Raw genomic sequence first — 18,548 nt, forward strand, 5'->3', positions numbered from 1 at the left:
TTGCCGGTTGGGCTGCCTCCGATCGTTTTCCTTCCATACACTCCCTATGTTGATCGTCTCCTTCCCCTAGTGGCTTTAGTTTAAAGCTCTCCTGATGAATCTCCCCAGGTTCCTGCCAAACACATTCTTCCCCAGCTTCGATAAGTGCAGTCCATCAGGTGCTAGTAGACCTTCCTCAAGAAATCCTATCCCATGGTCACAGAAACCAAATCTCTCCTGCCGGCACCAACTACGCAGCCAGTGATTCACCTCCATTATCTTCCTCTCCCGACGCATTCCTCTTCCCTTGACAGGCAAGACTGAAGAGAATACCACTTGTGCCCCCATTTGCTTGAGCTTCCTCCCCAGATCTTGATAGTCTTTTTTAATAGGAGCGGTGGTATTCAGGGACATGTCATTCGTTCCCACATGGACCATCACAAATTCAAAAGGAATGCATGTGGCCACAGGAACCCCTTGGTTACTTGGCTGGTGATGTCTGCCCTTCGGAAGCCTGAGGCCTACTGCTGGGAACTGCAGTCCCTAATAATTGCCTAATAAAAGTGGATCACCTAGTGTCCCCCAAAGTTTCACTATCTACTTTCCTGTAAAGCAGCGGTTCTCAACTGCTGTAATGCCACAACCCCAACTGTGACAGTGACGGTGGTGGCGGCACGCGCCCACAAACAGATGCATGCACATGCACAGGCATGTGCGCAAGTGCACAGGTGTGCGTGCAAGCGCACAACAATCTGGAGGTGGTGTAGAGGTGGCCAGTGCCATGGCTCTGCCGCTGCCGGCTGCCACCACCACCCGCTGCTGGCTGCCACCTGTTGCCCCCTGCCACAGCTGCCAACCTGTCCTGGCAACCCCATGGAAGGGGCCAGGCGACCCCAAGGCTGAAAACCAGTGCTGTAAAGCTAACTCCAAATTCTGAGCCATTTATGCCTTTGATTTCATAAGAATTTTTTATTTAACCAGGCCAAACTTGAAAAAGTCATTTCTGTTCCCAAGTCTTTCCAGCCATTTACTTGTTCATTATTAACAATTTCAGGCTGTAAATATTCTTTATTTAGATCTTCCTGCACTTTCCAGACTTGCAGGACCCATGCTGGTCTGTCTGTCTGTGCCCCAAAATTCAAACAGTTGCTGGTAAGGGCTGGCTAAATCTCATAGCCCAGGAGGGACACACCCGCACCACTCCAACTCAACTGCAGTCTGCAAGCCTTTAACATCATCTCTAGATCGCTGCTCATCTCTAGATTATAATGATCAGCTCTGTGGGCAAAAATGGCTACTTTGGAGGCCGGACTCTGAAGCATTGTACGATTTTGAAGTCCCACCTCCAAACCTCCAGGAATATTTCCAACCCAGGGGTAGCCAACCTCTAGGTGGGGCCTGGAGAGCTCCTGGAATTACAGCTCATCTGCAGACTATAAAGATCAGCTCCCCAGGCAGAAAGGGCTGCTTTGGAGTTTGGACAGGGTTGTTGTGGAGGAGAAACATCTTAAGGCCTCCCATGCAGGTTGTCAAAAGAACCTCCACAACAGCATCCAGTTTTGTCTGCACAACAACCCGGTGCAGTAGGCCTCAAATCTGCAGAGTTGCTTGGGTGCATCTTCCCTCCAGCAGTGAGGCCAGCTAGAGCAGTATTTTAAGTGAGAAGGGCTTTTCCTGTCAGCCAACTGTTTGGCAGAAGGGGAAAGCTTTTCCCCCCTCAAAAGACCAGCATTATCCATGTTCCCAGATTCCCCTGCATTACTCTTGGAAATGCCTCGCTCCTATCAGTCAGGGGCTGTCAGAGGCTCCTTTGCAGCAGCCCTGAAGGGAGGGAGGGGGGAGGAGCACACTCACCAGCCTCCTGTCATCGGTGGTCTGGGGCAAACGGAGAGAAGTTACAGTTGGACGCGACAGTTAGGACAGCCTTGGGGTGAAAAGGGCTGGTGCAGCCTGTCCAAGCCTCCGTTCTCATCCCACTTTACCGACCTCCTCTCCTTGTGGTGGTCAGGAGCAGACTGGCAGTGAGGTCACCAGTTTGCCCCTGCCGGGGGGGGGGGGCTGTGTGCCCATTACCACTTTCAAAGAGATGGTACCAAAATGCAAAAACGATGGCTGATGAATGGTTGAAACGAGAAACTTCTCTGCTTCTCCTTCGGTCATCTCTCAATTTATCTTCAGACTAACAGTTTCCAGCATGTGCTGCAGTCTTGATAAGCCTGTAGAACAACAAAGGCCTTTGCATACCACTGGACCATCACCCTGGCTCACACCTGGCTAGACTGCAGCCAACTTGAAGAAGAAGAAGAGTTGGTTATTATATGCCGCTTTTCTCTAATCAAAGGAGGCTCCAATCAGTTGCCTTCCCTTTCCTCTCCCCACAACAGACACCCTGTGAGGTGGGTGAGGCTGAGGTGGATCAGAACAGCTTTATCAGTGCCGTGGCGAGCCCCAGGTCACCCAGCTGGTTGCACGTGGGGGAGCACAGAATCGAACCCAGCATGCCAGATTAGAAGTCCGCACTCCTAACCACTACACCAAGCTGGCTCTCACTGGCTCTTGGTAGAGTGACTAAGAGCAGTGGCCTCTAATCTGGAAAGCTGGGTTTGATTCCCTGCTCCTCCACATGTACCAACTGACTGACCTTGAGCTAGCCACAGAGCTATACTCAATGAGCAGTTCTGTCAGAGCTCCCCAAGTCTCCCCTACCTCACAGGGTGTCTCTTGTTAAGGGGGGAAGGGAAGGCGATTGAGACTCCTTTGGATAGTGAAATGCAGGGCATCAAACCCAACTCTTCTTCTAGTGCTGGCTTTCTCAAATGGGGTTTTATGGAGCTTCTTGAAGGGTCTCCCAAATGGGTGTGAATTAATTAATTTTTTGTATATATTAAACATTTGTTAAATATTTATTGGGAGATATGAACATATATGGCCATGTTGACACACCCTCCCTGATAGTCAATGATGGGACTGGAGGGGGTGCAAAGGGAGGGGTCCCAGGTTGGTGTGAACATAGCTATGTTTTCCAACCATGTTCTCCACAATTGGTGCCACTGGGGGGTTGGCACCTAAGGAATGTTTCAGGGGGTTCTCAGTGTTAAACAAGATGAGAAAGGCTGTTCTAGTGGGGGGTGAGAGGAGCTTTGCTTTGCTGCCTCTCTTACTTGGGTGCTGTGGCCAGTGGGTTTTCTGCCATCAAATTCCCCAGCGTCGCAAAGAAGTCTTCCATCTCTTTCTGCAGGAGGAGATTCCTCTTGGCTGCATCTTCACAGGCCCGCTCAGCGTTCCTGAGCTTGATCTCCAGCAATTGATGCCTCTTCTTCTCTCGATCCAGCTCACCCTCCAGTTTTGCTACCAGCTGCCTCAGTTCTGTGCTTGTTTCTTCAACCCTTAAGAAGTCAAAAGAGCACAAGAGTTTGCATCTACACCTGTTCAGCCTCTCGCTTCTCATTTATACCCAGGCCCTGCTGAGCTTGCTGGAGGCGGCGGCTGCCTGGGCTTTGCAGTTCCCCAGGTTCTGGATACTGTCACCTTAAAAGAACTTGCCCCCCCCCCCCCAGGTTTTGCAGTCCTCCACCAACTCCGGGTCCATAGTAGGGGAGGGGGGGTGGCAATCTTGGTCTGGGAGGCTTTCTCCTACAGGGCTCTTCCGGCTCCTGACATCAAGGGTGTCAGTACTGGGTTGGACTTGATCGAGAGCTTGGCCATCTGGCTGGTATACCGTCCGCCCAAAGCGCCAATAGTAGGATATTGGCTATTAGCTGTGAGGCATTTGCAAGCTATTTTGCGGATAAAGTCTTGTCGCTCCACCACTCTCTTCCTGCCACAGTTAATACAGTTAATGAACTGGAGGCCTGTTGGCCGACTATGGAGGTGACGTTTGATGGCTTCAGGTGGCTCTCTTTACCCAAAGTGGATGGGCTGCTAGGGAGGATGAAGACGACCGCTTGCCCCCTCAATCCCTGTCCATCTTGGCTCCTTAAGGGGAGTGATAGACGGATAAGTGATCAGCTCAGGGACATTGTCAACTGCAACTGGGGGAGTTCTCTTGAGTCATTGAGGGAAGCGGTGGTATGCCCTCTCCTCAAGAAACCATCTCTAAACCTGCATGACCCCGCAAGCTACCACCCAGTAGCGAACTTAGCATTCCTGGGAAAGGTAGTAGAAAGGGCTGCGGCGGACCAGCTCCTAGCGTTCCTGGAAGATACTTCGGCCCTCGATCCATACCAGTCTGGCTTCTGTCCATGCCATGGGGTTGAGACGGTGTTGGTCTCCTTGTTGGATGACCTCCGTCACCAGCTTGATTAAGGCAGCTCTGCTGTGCTAGTTCTTTTAGATATGTCGGCCACGTTTGAGCTGCTAGCAAGCTGCCTCGCCGATACAGGGATAAGGGGTACAGCCTTGCGCTGGATACGCTCCTTCCTACAAAACCGGACACAGAGGGTAGCAGTAGAGGGGGAAGAACTACCGGGCCCTTGTGGGGTCCCACAGGGCTCAGTGCTCTCCCCCACATTATTTAACGTCTTTATGTGCCCTCTGGGTCAACTGGTGCGGAGTTATGGGCTGGGCTGCCATCAGTATGCTGATGACACCCAGCTCTATATCCTCATTGACGGCCACCTGGACTCTCCCCTGGAACCATTTGCCACATGTTGGGAAGCCGTGGCTGGATGGCTCGAGCAGAGCCGCCTGAAACTCAACCCCTCCAAGACGGAGGTCCTGTGGTTGGGCCTTAGGGGACCAGACCAGGAAGCACACTTACCCTTTCTGTCCAGGACGCAACTTAAGATCACGTCTCAGGCCAGAAATTTGGGGGTGACCATTGATGCCTTACTAACACTCGAGGCACAGGTCAAGCAGGTAGCTGGCCAGGCATTTTCCCACTTTCGCTAGGCTCGGCTACTAGCGCCCTATCTGTCCTCTGAACATTTGGCCACTGTGATCCATGCAACGGTCACCTCCAGATTAGATTTCTGTAACTTGCTCTACACTGGCCTGCCTTTGGGCTTGAACCAGAGACTGCAACTGGTCCAAAAAGCAGCTGCTAGGGTCCTCGCAGCTGTACCTTGGAGGGTCCATATCCAGCCAGTGCTGAGGCAGCTGCACTGCTTACCGGTTATATTCCGGATCAGGTTTAAGGTTTTGGTTCTGACCTTCAAGGCCATCCATGGTCTGGGCCCAGCGTATATGAGGGACCACCTATCGCACTATACCCCCCCGCAGGGCTCTATGCTTTGCGGGGGCTAACCTATTGGTCATTCCCGGTCCCAAGGAAGCTCGCCTGGCCTCAACCAGGGCCAGGGCCTTTTCGGTCCTGGCCCCGACCTGGTGGAATGAGCTCCCGGAAGAGCTGTGGGCCCTGCGGGAACTTCCAACATTCCGCATGGCCTGCAAGACGAAGCTCTTCCGCCAGACTTTTGGTTGAGGCCGGGCAGCAAGGAAGATCTGCCCCCCCTCACAAATGTGGCGGTTGCATGTGTCATCAGCCCCCCCCCCCACTTCCCCTTTTTAGCGGGTTTGCAGAGACTGGGTTAGTTTACAATTAACCTTGCCGCCATTCTTGCCTTGTCTTAATCTGTTAAGGATTCGGTTTTGTAGGATACCATATTTTATTGTTTTATTGTACTGGTTTTAAGGGATTGTTTTTATGTGACTCGCCTCAAGCCTCCGGGGGGAGGCGGGGTATAAATTAAATGATAATGATAATGATAATGATAATGATAATGATAATGATAATGATAATGATAATGATAATGATAATGATAATGATAATGATAATGATAATGATAATGATAACAACAACAATCGTAGAGTGGGAGTGGGCCATCTAGTCCCACCCCTTGCTCAGTGTAGGACCAGCCTAAGAAATCCAGGAAAAGGATCTGTCCAGCCACTCCTTGAAGACTCCTTGAAGTGAAGCGGAGCTTCTTAGACAGTCGATTCTACTGCTGAACTATTCTGACTGTGTTAAAAAGATTTTTGAACTGAGTTGATCTTGGGGACTTCTGATGGAAGCTGCCAGACTGTTGGCTCCAGGACCAGGATACTGGTGTGCATCCTGAGAGGAGCTGGGCCCTAGACTGAGACTCTGTTCTCACATCTGTTTGTTAACTCTTATATTTCTATGGTAGTTTATTGCCATTCACAATTTGTATTAACCTTCTTAGTCCAGTCTCAGCTATAATCACCCAGTTACTGATGCATCTTGACCTTCCTCTAATTAGCCCTTCCTGGCAACTAACACCACCCCCCGGTAACTGCTGAGAAATTCTCTTTCACTGTATCTGAAGAAGTGTGCTGGCATACAAAGCTTACACCTTGAGTGAACCTTAAGAGTGCCACTTGACTCAGACTTTGTTCTACAATAATGATGGTTTGTTTGATACAAAGATCCAGGACCTGAACTGGGGTTTATAGATCTAGGTAGTACACTTTCACTATTTTCAGCTCTCTTCTCAAAATGGGAGTTAGAGTCTGGCTGCTCATCTCAGATTAGAGTTGCCAGTCTCCAGATGTGGCCTGGAGACCCCTGGGTATTATCAGGGCATTTCCGCACATTAGTAAAAATAGCGCCACACCTGCAGAATGGCAAAGTAGGACATTATATCACTCCCCAGCACTCCTCGCCTTTTTGATGTCGCACTTTTGTCTGCCTTCATTTTGTGTGTCTTACCCTCCTCACCTGCTGCTGGAAGAGATGGAAGAGAACAATGCACCTTACACGCACCGTACTTCCACCTGTCCACCAATTCAGGAAACCAATGCCTATGCATGGAATCACAGATGCATAGTGCTTTTGAATGCCACCCCTAATGGGATCACGAGTAGGCTTGTGCACAAAGGGCCTAATTCAGCTGCTTTGGCGCCCAAGGAAGACAATGGCACCATAAACTATAATGGGAATATCAGCATTCCTGCCTTTCCTGGGGCCTGGGGGATGGAGGGGGGTTGTGGCTCTTCCCTGACTCCCCTCCAAATTTCCAAATGATTGATCCAAGGGGTCCACATCTAGGGTGTCCCTATCCCTCCATTATATGCTATGGGACATACTCTCCATTGGATGCAGGAAGTGATGTCAGTTGGCCATACCTCTCTGCCATGCACCTCGGAGGTGACATCACGCAAACATTCCCACCAGATGTGACACTCCCATGGCCAAATCATAGTCGCCAGGGCTCCCCCGCCTGCCCACCAAGTCAGGAGTGGCCTGCAGAGGCCACCCTAGCCACTTGTTACTGGTCGCAGCGTGGGCCGAAATCCAGCCTGCAGCAGTAGCAAGGAGTGTCAGGCTGGGGTGAATCTCTTGCCCACTCTACCCCAAACCGGAGAAACACTCCAGCTCCAGCCACCACCAACAAAAAAAGGAACAACTAAGAGGACAAATTCAAAATAAATTCCGTCTAAACCTCGGGAAGAAGTTCCTGACAGAGCGGTTTCTCCGTGGAACAGGCTTCCTTGGGAGGTGGTGGATTCTCCATCTTTGGAGATTTTTAAACAGAGGCTGGAGAGCCATCTGACGGAGAGGCTGATTCTGTGAAGGCTCAAGGGGATGGCAGGTGACAGTAGATGAGCGATTGGGATGTGAGTATCCTGCATAGTGCAGGGGGTTGGACTAGATGACCCAGGAAGCCCCTTCCAACTCTATGATTCTATGATTCTAAGTTCCGTCTAAACATCTGGATGAAGTTCCTGACACAACCTTCAAGCCTTGGTTTCTGTCAGTAAAGGTGGGAGAGCCCTTGTCAAGGCTGTTTTGGACTTTGCAGGAGGACTCCTTGGGGCTAGGCCTCTCTGACTTGCATGATTCACCCAGGCTTAGCTCCCAGCTGCTGTTCAAGAGTAGCTATGCCACAAAAGCCAGCGTGGAGTGGCGGTTAGGGTTTCAGACTAGCCTCTGGGAGACTATTTTGCTGCTGAAGCTCGCTTTGGGTCAGTCAGACATCCTTGGCTGACACCTTAGAGTTGTAAGGATAAAATGGAGGGGATGAGAATGATCCAGACTGCTCTGAGTCCTCATTGAGAAGAAAAGTGAATGAAATAATAAATATATACTGAGAGTACAGATAAAAGGTAAGCTGATGGATGGGGAAGAAGAAGGAAGCAGGGGAAAATGAGGACATGGGTGGCCACGAGGAGGGGGAAAGGTTACATGAGAAAATAAGGTGCCCTGCCCGATGGCTGTCGCTGCACAACTGGGCAATAGTTCTTGACAGAGGCTGCCAGGGGGAGAGAAGCAAGGAAAGCTGAAGACGGAGGCACATATAAAGGCAAACTGGTGGGTGATAAGAAGAGGAGGAAGCAGGAAAATGTGAGAGGCTATATGGGATTTTCAAGGAAGGGAAAGAAGAAATAGTGGCAGCAAGGAAAATTAGCCCCCCTCCCATAAGTACCTGCAAGCCCGCCTTTTGTTTTGGATATAATTAGGGGTGACCAAAGCTCAAAGGAAAGAACTAGGCTGGCTCTCCCTAGGACTGCCAGGTGCCCCAGTGGGAGTCAATGGGACCGTACCAGCCGTAGGGGAGGCCTATACCAGTGTTATCCCTGGCAATGCTTCTGGCACACACAATAACTTCTGGCACACACAAAAGGCACATAAATTATCACACAGATGGCAACATGGGGATTCTCTGGTATTTGGGCAAGAACTCTATAGTAGAGGCCATTTTTACCATAGATTAAAAAAAAATGCCAGAGTGTCCCCACATGCAATGATGCCACTTCCAGCACATGCCAAAAGTGATGTCACCGTATTGCTGGTGACAATTCTGAGATGCTGGTGTAGGTGTCCTCCCCTGCTGGCCAGCTGATTGGGGGTGAGGGGCAGGAAAAGCCCTACTCCCTATGGGGGCCTGGCAACCCTTCCTCATCCACACTTCTCATGGGGTCCTACCCAGACTCTCTTGCTGCTCCTTCCAGAGCAAATTTACCTTTTGATATGGGCCTCATACTCCATCCTCTGCTTGCTCAGCTCTGCCTGCAGTTGTGCCTCGAGGTTCTGCAGGGCTCCCGAGCAGGCAACAGAGTCCCTGGAAGTGGCAGCCAGGCTCTTTGGCTCACTGCTGCAGCATGTGTTGGACCACTTAGTGCAGTTCTCCCCATATCCGATGCTGTGTGGCAAGGAGCCCTGTGCAGCCCACTTCTTCTGAAGAGAGCTGCTCAGAGCTGAGGAGTCGCTTGCCTTGCTGGTGGCACAACTGCTGACCGACACCCCAGCCAGGGAGCCTTCCCAGGAGGCATTGGTGCAGCTCAGTGTGCCAAGAGAGAGACTGGCGGAGGGGACGTTGTCATAGATGGAGAGTCTGTGCGAGGAGCTGGAGTCTCTGACTTGCCCTCTTACGGTAATTTGGTGGTTCTGAAGAGAATACAGTCCATTCCCAAGCCAGTTCCCACTAGAAGGTAAGCTGGGAATATCCGCAGAAGACCTGCCTTCTTGGGGACTGAGGGACTTGGTCTCCAGCTGGCCCGAGTTCTGTTTTCCAGCGGCTGGAGTATGTTCTGTTGGGCCAGGATTCTTGCTAGCTTGACTGTCTCCTTGGCTAAGAGGCTCCAGAATGGGAGCCATGAGTGGGGAAGGGGCTCCCACCAGAGGCAAGCAAACAGGGCCTGAAATAATGTTTTTCCACTGGCTCCTGCCTTTGCCCTCTTTTGAGATCCAGTCCGAGGTGGGGCTCTCAGCTGAATCTCCCAAAATGTCCACTGAAAAGGCCCCGAAGATCTGTTGATGCTCCCTGATCAAGATGCTCATCAGGTGCTGAATGTGGGAAGTGCCTGCATGGAAAGCAGAATGTGAGTCAGGAGGAGCATCCCACAGGAAGAATACACAGCTGTCACCTTCACCTCCCTAAAACGAAGAAAAAGGAATGACAATGGCTGAATCATAAACTTCTTTTAAGGAATCAACTGGGCTCCGTGATTACTTCTTGCAAGGATGGGGACTGAAATTGATTCATTAAAAGAGGTTTATGTTTCAGCTGACATATCTTTTCTTTTTCTTCACTTTTGGCTTTGTTGGGTCTACTGGTCTTCATTTGAAATTCACCTCCGTGCCGGAATGCTGAAGCTAAAATCCTGGAGGAAAATCACCATACAACCACAGGAATGAGGTTGGCCAGTTCTGGGTTGGAAGATTGCTGAAGATTTTTGGGTGGAGCCTGGGGGGGGAGCAGGATCTGGGGAGAATTCCAGGCCATGACCAGGAGCTAAGTCAAGCCAGGCCCCTCTGCCGCAACATCCCCCCCCCCAAGTCAAAACACTCTAATTGTTCATCAAACCATCAACAAAGGGAGAGGAGCTTTGGCCAATAAAGTTATGAATGGCCAGGGCCCTTCCCCTTCCCACCTCCTCCAGAATCATCAGTGGCCACACCCACTTTGGGAGTGGGTGGGTAGGTATAAGGGGGGAAATCTTAATAAAATCTTTAACCACTCCTACGGTTATAAAATAAAGCCCTAGGGGCTATTGGGGAGGAGTTAGGGTGGGCTCTATCCGTGATAAAAACTCAGAGGGGCGAATCAAGAGCTGCTTCGCGGCTCCTGATTCGCCCCTCCAAGTGCCACTTAAGGGCCAAGCAGGCAATGGGGAGGCACACGAAGCACCTTCTAATTGGCTCCTCACCAGGACAGACCAAAATTCCATTCACCCAGCGCAGTCTGGCTGCCAGTCTGCTCCTGACCACCGCAGGGAGAGGAGGTCAGCAGGGCTGCCAAGGGGGATGAGAACAGAGGCTGAGCCAGCCCTTTTTGCCCCAAGGCTGTCCTAACTGTCATGTCCAACTGCTAATTGCCTCAGAACCCTGACAGAGCTGGCAGGAGGCTGCAGACTGCGCTCCCCCCCCCCCCTTTTTGGCCTGCTGGGAAGGAGCCTGACAGGCCCTGACTGAGGGGAGGGAGGCATTTTCCTTCAGAGAGCAATGCAGGGGAGCCTGAGGGCCTTCCTTTTGAGGGGGGGGGACTTTCCCCTCCTGCCAAACAGTTGCCTGACAGGGAGGCCACAGAAAAGCCCTTTCTCACTTAAAATACTGCTCTGCCCGGAGGTTAGACACAGCCAAGTCATGTGTCTTTCTTCTTTGCAACTCTCTGCAGATTTGAGGCTACTGCACAGCGTAATTCTGCAGAGGAAACTGGCTCTTTTGTCTCCTGTTTCATCTGCACAACAAGCCTGTGCAGTAGGCCTCAAGTCTTTCAATTCAACAACAACCTGTGTGGGAGGCCTTAAATGTTTCTTCTCTACCACAACCCTGTCCAAAGTAGCCCTTTCTGCCTGGGGAGCTGATCTTTATACTTTGCAGGTGAGCTGTAACTCTCCATGCCACACCTGTAGGTTGGCTACCCCTGGGTTGGAAATATTCCTGGAGGTTTTGAGGTGGGACTTCAAAATCATACAATGCCTGAGAGTCCAGCCTTCAAATGAGCCATTTTTGCCTGCAGTTGGGAGGAAGTGGTGCAGGTGTGTCCCTCCTGGGCTATGGCCAACCTTTACCAGCAACCGTTTGTATTCTGGGGCGCAGACAGGCAAACCAGCATCAGTCCTGTGAGTCTGGAAAGTGCAGGAAGATCTAAATAAATATTTACAGCCTGAAACTGTAAATAGAGAACAAGTAAATGTCTGGAGACACATGGTAACTGAAATGACTTATTGGCCTGGCAGATAACTTTGGCCTTGCAAATAAAAAAACAGTATAAAAAACTTTACTAAGGTCAAGATTGCTGTGCACAGAGAGTCTTCCTCTTAGGGTTGCCAGCTTCCCTGTGAGGCTCCCTACCCCACCTCACTCATGGGGAGTCTGCTATGGGGAGAGAAAAGGAAGACGATTGGAAAATGCTTTGAGACACCTGAGGCCTGCTTGGGTCACTGCGGCCCATTCCCAATTCTCTCAGATCTCTCACAACCCCACATACCCCACAGGTTGACTACTGTGGAGAGACGAATGGAAAAGGTGTTTGTAAACCGCTTTGAGACTCCTTTGGGTAGTAAGCAATAGGGTACAAAAATCCCTTCTTCTAAGGAGCAACCATGAAAGAAGCATGTGGGCACATAACATTTTATCAACAGTGAAAAAATGGAAAAGAAGGAACAGGGTGGACACCTGTGTACTGTGACTACCCCATGTGTATTAGGGCAGAGGGGCATTTCGGTGAATGTGGCCTAATTCACACAAGAAGGGAAATGATGCAGAACTGGGAGGAATTGGTTGCCATGTAATCTTCCCCTAAGAAGAGTCTCCAGTCTGATTTTCCCTTCACATATCTGAGGACATGGCTCTGGAAAGCTCATCTGTAATCACTATGCCAAAATTCCCAAAGGTCAGTCCTCTCCCACACTCAACGAACATTCCACACCACAGGTTCTTGACACCCATATCTCCACACCCATGCCCTCTTTTGCCATCATGCCACCACAACCTCCCACACAACACACATATTCAACCCCATGCCCTTGCAGACTGGACAACTCCTCCCTTTCCTCTTCCCACTGCCAAGCTCTAGCACCCGTTGTATTTGGGACAATAGGGGCTTTGCCCCTAGTTAATAATAATCCCTCCACTCCATGGCACACCCTGTTCTAGAATGTCACTCTGATGCAATGACATACAAGGGTTTTATTAATGTTGGGTTGATGCAATTATACTGGTAGTGATGTCATACCACTGCTGCAGTGCCTATGTGCATGTCTCTGCCCCCTAAAGCTTCCCCTGGCAACTCTATGCCCCATCCAGGTTTTATTCTTGAGTAGCAGCTCACAAGTTGCCTCTTGAGGTGTTCCATTTAGTGAGTACAAGAGAGAGCCCAATTCTTCTAATCCATAGCCTACTCTGGGGTACGAAGATGTTGGAGTGGCAAAATGAACACTGCTCACCTTATCAATGCACTGTAGGCTAAGCAAACTGACTTTATCAATGTGCTCAGAACCCACTCTTCCCCTCTGTACCACTTTTTATGTTGGTGAGAGGATTGTGGAAGGCAGAGAGAAAAAAATGAAAGTAAGTCTGATTACAGAATTCCTGACTCTCTTGGAGTGTCCTGTAAGCGACAAACTTAGCTCTAGCAATTGCCAGAAACTGTATGGTAAGATTACCACAGAGTTTTTGGTAATTGGTAGAACTACTAACACTTTCATGTAGCTCTAGGAATGGATCTCTATGGTCAGAACTTACTATAAGTACACAAAGTCTTTTTTTTTTAATTATCATCCCAGGACTATTGCCCACTGAGCATCAGTAACTGGAGGTCTGCCTCCATAAGTGGGCAAATAGAATAAAGGGAATAAGGGTTTTAATACTGGTGAAAATTTGCAATTGCCTGACTTGTGTGTGTTCCACCATATTATTGCATTGTTTTAAAATTATGCTATTCACCTTGAGTCTCTGTGAGCAAGGAAAGCTGAAAATGATGTACCATATTTGCCGGTGTATAAGACGCCTGGGCATATAGGACGACCCCCCAACATTTCCACTCAAAATACAGTACTATGGGCCCCTATGGGCAGCTATGTCTATCCCAACTGAAGTGCACCCGGCGTATAGGACGACCCCCCCACTTGGAGGCATGTTTTTCAGGGGGGAAAAGTAGTCTTATACTGTAAGTCAAATCTATACTGCAAATACTGTAAGTCAAATCAGCAAGTAAGTAGATGTTCTCAATGAATGATTTTCCTTTGCACTTTAGGGATCTTTTTTTGAGGAAGCCGCAGAACATCCCTGTACATCCTGGAGCTGCTGGGCACTGGCCATTCTGTAAGTCTGCACCTGAAGACTGCAGCAGGCCTACCTTCCATGATAGTCGCTGGGTCTTCTATTGGGGGACGGAGGATATTTGGACCAAACACGGTAGCCAGGTTCTGGACACCCATCTTGTTAAAGCTGGAGTGGGACTGAACTTCATCAAGGAATCTTGACAAGCCCCCATCAAAGAGGGGGGGGGGAGACAGAAAAGGAAGAGGATTACTAATTGCCAGCTCCTCCACCTCTAGCTATAAGTCCCCACTTCACTCCCTTTGGCCCTCCTTGAGTGATCCACATTAACTGGGTGGGTATTTGCAACAGTTGGGTATTCCTGTGGCCATCTTCTGGTGAGCAAGTCTAGTATTGTCATCATGGCTTGAGTGTGCCAATTATTCCCCCTCAATAACGTCCAGTTTACTTGTACTCAAGGTAATTTTCCCAGGCCCATGATACCTCTGTCGCTGTTTGTGAGGCCTTCTTCGGATGGGTCACACACACCTAACGCCTGAGGCAGCAGCATCCAGCCCTGAAAGGTTCTGGAAGGAAACCTTTTCTGCCTTTTGTGATACTTCGGACCAACTAGAAAGTGAGCATTTTTCATGAGACCACATGCTGAGATTTCTCTATTGTTCCCAAAAACAAAATGGCAGTTATTGGCATTATCAAAAACCTACATTGCCTGAATCATGGGAGTTGTGTCAGGGCTTGCAGATCTGAACTTAGGCTAAGTCTATAGCAGCTGGGATGCCAACCTCCAGGTAGGGGATGCCAACCTCCACAACTGATCTCCAGACTGCAAAAGTCAGTTGCCCCAGAGGAAATAAGCACTAGAGAAGTAGGGTGAAGGCATTTTAGCCGACTGAGGACACCTTTCCCAGGCTCAACTCCTAAGTCTCCAGGAATTTCCCAATCCCAAGTGGCACATGTGCTGCCTTCATAATAGAGCTAGAAAGGTATTTTAAATCCACCACAGAAAATGGATCAAAATGGTTATTAAGGGAGGAAACACTCATCCATGAAGGTGCCCTTCCAACACCGCTCATCCCTCCCATGTCGATCTCAAGGTCAACTTCTCCAAGGACAAAGCAATGCAGGGCTTTGTCATGTTAGAATAGAATAGCCTCTGCATCTCACGTCTGCATTTTCATCTTTTAAAATGTCCCCTTCTGGCTATGTGTGGAAATGCAGACCTTCATCCAAATCCAGCTAACGGCGGAACTGACAGGAACACTGGAAAGGATAAAAGGCTGTAGGGTGGTCAACTGTATGAGATCATATCACCCAATAAATGTTTAATAATTTTTAAAAAATATATTTAAAAAATTAACTCCCAGCCTATTAGGAAAGCTTTCTGAGGCCAACAAGAAACCCCAGGATTTTAACAAACCCCTGGTTGAGACAGCCTGTTCTAGATCTTGGTGCCAGCTTGGTCTAGTAATTCAGTTTTGATTCCGCACTCTTCCTCCACATGCAACCAGCTGGGTGACCTTGGGCTAATCAAAGTCAAAGTTTATTATTACAGTTTTTCAGACCAAGTTACTTGGGCTAATCACAATCCTGTTAAAGCGGTTTTTGCATAGCAGTTCTGTCAGAGCTCTCAGCCTCAACTACCTTACACAATGTCTGTTGAAGGGAAGGTGATTGTAAGCCACTTCTGAGACTCCTTTGGGTAGTAAAATGTGGGGTACAAAACACCAGCCCCTCCTCTTCTAGATCTCTCGCCTCCAATTTTTTTTTTTTTTTTGTGGAGGGCAGGGTTTGGGAAAGGGAGAGACTTTGGCAGTGTATAATATGACAGAGCTGACCTTCCAAACCAGCCATTTTCTCCAGGGGAACTGATCTCTGTAGTCTGGGGATCAGTTGTAATTCTGGATCTTCAGGCCCCACCTGGAGGATGGCAACCCCTATATGGAGAACGCTCATGTGAGGTGGGATGGTGGGTGCAGAAAGGGAAGAAATTGAGTGAGACTGAGTTTTTAAAAAGTGCTGAATCCCATCCATATTCAGGGTTGCCAACCTCCAGGCGGTGGCTGGGGATCTCCCACTATCGCAACTGATATGCAGGCAACAGATATGGGTTCACCTGGAGGAAACGGCTGCTTTGGAAGGTGGACTCCGGTACATTATAGCCCATTGAAGTCCCTGCTCAGGCTCCACATCCCAAATCTCCAGGAATTTCCCAACCCAGGGCTCGCAGCCCTGCCCATAATGTTTAGTGCGAGTTTCTGCTTTAAAACTTTTTAGCTAAAAGGGGATGTGAATTGAGTCAATACCTTTCCAAATATAGCATGCTGTATTTATAGTGAATACTGGGGTATTATAGTGAATACTGTATTTTAAAAAATCAGTTGGCTTCAGATTTAGCCCAAGGTAGTCCTCCTTCATGGGGGAGGAGGGCGGAAAGGAATACCCTCCCCACACCCCAGCAGAACAGGAGCAGAGGGGCTGCCATATTTGAGGCACGTCTAACTCCACGCAGAACCTGTAATATTTGCTGGGCCTCATTATATTTACTCCATGTGCTCCTTGAAGAAAAGATGCGATTCAGATATAATTCAGAATGTTGCCTAAATCGGGGGGGGGGGGGAGGGCTAAATGTCATATCGCTTGAGCTCTCAAGAGCATCACTTACTTGCAGATGTACCTGAGGAGGTTATAGTTGGCCTGTGGAAGGTTGTTCACTTGCTTTGCCAGTTCCTGGGTGCCCTGAGAGACAAAACAACGGCAACAGCACGAATAGACCATTTCTCAATTTACAGCCAAACCTCTGACAGAAGTATGACAGCTCTGGCTACCCAGCCCCCCCCCCACACACACACACACAGATGCAGACACAGCAGGTCTATGGTGGTGGGCAGCCCATCTCTACCCTACATGGCACACTGTGAATCCTGGCCTGAATCTTGGAGAGGGTCACGTGCCTGGTTCCCAATAGCGATGATTCATTCTTCTCTTCTGGACTTCCTTTGCAGCACTCTCTGTTCTGTGAACAAATCCCTAAGAAGATGATGACCACCACTGCAGGATAGGGATTTGTTTGTTTGCTTATTAGATTTCTATACCACCCTCCCATACAGCTCAGGGCGGTTCACAGACAACATTGCTGGGCTAATACATAGACCAGTCTGAACATATAACACAGCCACAAAATAACACATCAGCTACAACCCAACAGTGGATCTAAATCAACAGAAGCACCTTGGGCAGTAAGTCTCTCTCTGGGGATCTGATGTGGGGTGGTTGATCTGCTGCTCTGCCGGAGTGTTGGCTTGCTGCCTACCACACCCTGATTTATATAAATAAAGGAAATACTAGGGAGATGTCAGAAGGCCCCTGGACTTGATCTACTCTTCCAAAAGGAACTTACCCAGACAAATGCTAACCCCTGGAACTTCTCACTGTTACAACAGATGGATACAGGAATCTTTCAGCTGCACTCCGGATGGCCCTGATCTCAGAGACAACAGAGCTGTAAAAACTACTCTGATTTCAAGTTGAGAGATATGCTTTCTTTTATGGATTCAATGCAAAGAAAGTGCACCGTTGATTTCCCAATGTTATAGATAAGCCAAAAACGAAATCAAAAGGACAAAATAATGACTCTCTCATCCACTCTTATTACTAGGTATATTAGGTATATTAATCATTCAGCTTCTTGGCAATCGGAGGTACAATCCCAGGTACATTTCTCCCACTGTCTGATTCTTCCTCAATGATTGCCACTCCAAAATCTATGTTCCATTTAACAGTTATAAATCAAATCTTGGCTGTAAGCTTTGTTGTCTTGAGGCAATTTTATTCCTATGTGCCCCTATCTTTTATGGAAAGAAATAGGCAGGATTTCCCCACTTGCCAGGAAGAAGCAAGATAGCTGGCTATTTGGATTTTGGGATGCATGCCTTTATTTGATTGGATAAAAGGTGCAAAGCAGCAAATGTGGGGACTCATACCAGCTGGAACAAGAAGGGTTTGTCTAGGCCTACTAAAAGTGGGGTGAAAGGAAAGTAGAGAAATGAAGTGGAGCGACGTGGTTAAACAAGAGATGACAAGACTGAACATCGACATTTTAGGAATCAGTGAACTAAAATGGACAGGAATGGGTGAATTTAATTCAGATGACCATCAGGTATACTACTGTGGACAAGAATCTCGCAGAAGAAATGGAGTAGCCCGCCAAATTGCCAGCCGACTCTCCAACGCCTCCTCAGGAGCCGCGTGGGGAAACACCAGGTAGGCCAGCTTCCCTTTCTCCACTCTCGGGGGGGGGGGGGAGGAAAAAGGCTTCTGTGGGCCCACAGATAGCACACCCCGCCTCGCCAACCACGCAGAAGCCTTTGGGTGTTCACCGGCGTGGGGCCCAGAAGCCATCTAGCACCCATTTCATTTAAATGTGAAATGGGTTTTAAATCTAGTAGAATCATAGAGTTGGAAGGGGCCATACATGCCATCTAGTCCAACCCCATGCTCAACACAGGATCAGCCCAAAGCATCCTAAAACATCCAAGAAAAGTGTGTATCCAACCTTTGCTTGAAGACTGCCAGTGAGGGGGAGCTCACCACCTCCTTAGGCAGCCTCCTCGCTCTCCTCTGTACCCTTTCAATTTTATCTACAACCTTCTTGAAGTGAGGCCTCCAGAACTGCACACAGTACTCCAGGTGTGGTCTGACCAGTGCCGTATACAATGGAACTATGACATCTTGTGATTTTGATGTGATGCCCCAAAATGGCATTTGGCTTTTTTATCGCTGCATCACACTGCCTGCTCATGTTTAGTTTACAATCCAAAAGTACCCCAAGGTCTCGTTCACACAAAGTGTTACCTAGAAGCGTATCCCCAATCCAGTGGGTATG

At 49.0% G+C, this 18,548-nt stretch overlaps 1 protein-coding gene across 1 annotated transcript in view; it reads right to left on the reverse strand.

Moving 5' to 3' along the window:
- Nucleotides 1-258: 258 nt before the first annotated feature.
- Nucleotides 259-18,548, reverse strand: part of ARHGAP22 (Rho GTPase activating protein 22) — a 109,994-nt gene continuing 91,704 nt past the window's right edge. The window contains exons 7-11 of the mRNA XM_077350969.1: nucleotides 16,329-16,402; nucleotides 13,743-13,864; nucleotides 8,904-9,744; nucleotides 3,141-3,365; nucleotides 259-2,195 (exon numbers count right to left, since the gene is read on the reverse strand). Coding sequence (XP_077207084.1) covers nucleotides 2,159-2,195; nucleotides 3,141-3,365; nucleotides 8,904-9,744; nucleotides 13,743-13,864; nucleotides 16,329-16,402 — 1,299 coding nt within the window. The 3' untranslated portion in view covers nucleotides 259-2,158. The remainder of the gene's footprint in view (nucleotides 2,196-3,140; nucleotides 3,366-8,903; nucleotides 9,745-13,742; nucleotides 13,865-16,328; nucleotides 16,403-18,548) is intronic.

The sequence above is a fragment of the Paroedura picta genome, chromosome 8, assembly GCF_049243985.1.
Source record: "Paroedura picta isolate Pp20150507F chromosome 8, Ppicta_v3.0, whole genome shotgun sequence".
In the NCBI taxonomy this organism is placed as follows: domain Eukaryota; kingdom Metazoa; phylum Chordata; class Lepidosauria; order Squamata; family Gekkonidae; genus Paroedura; species Paroedura picta.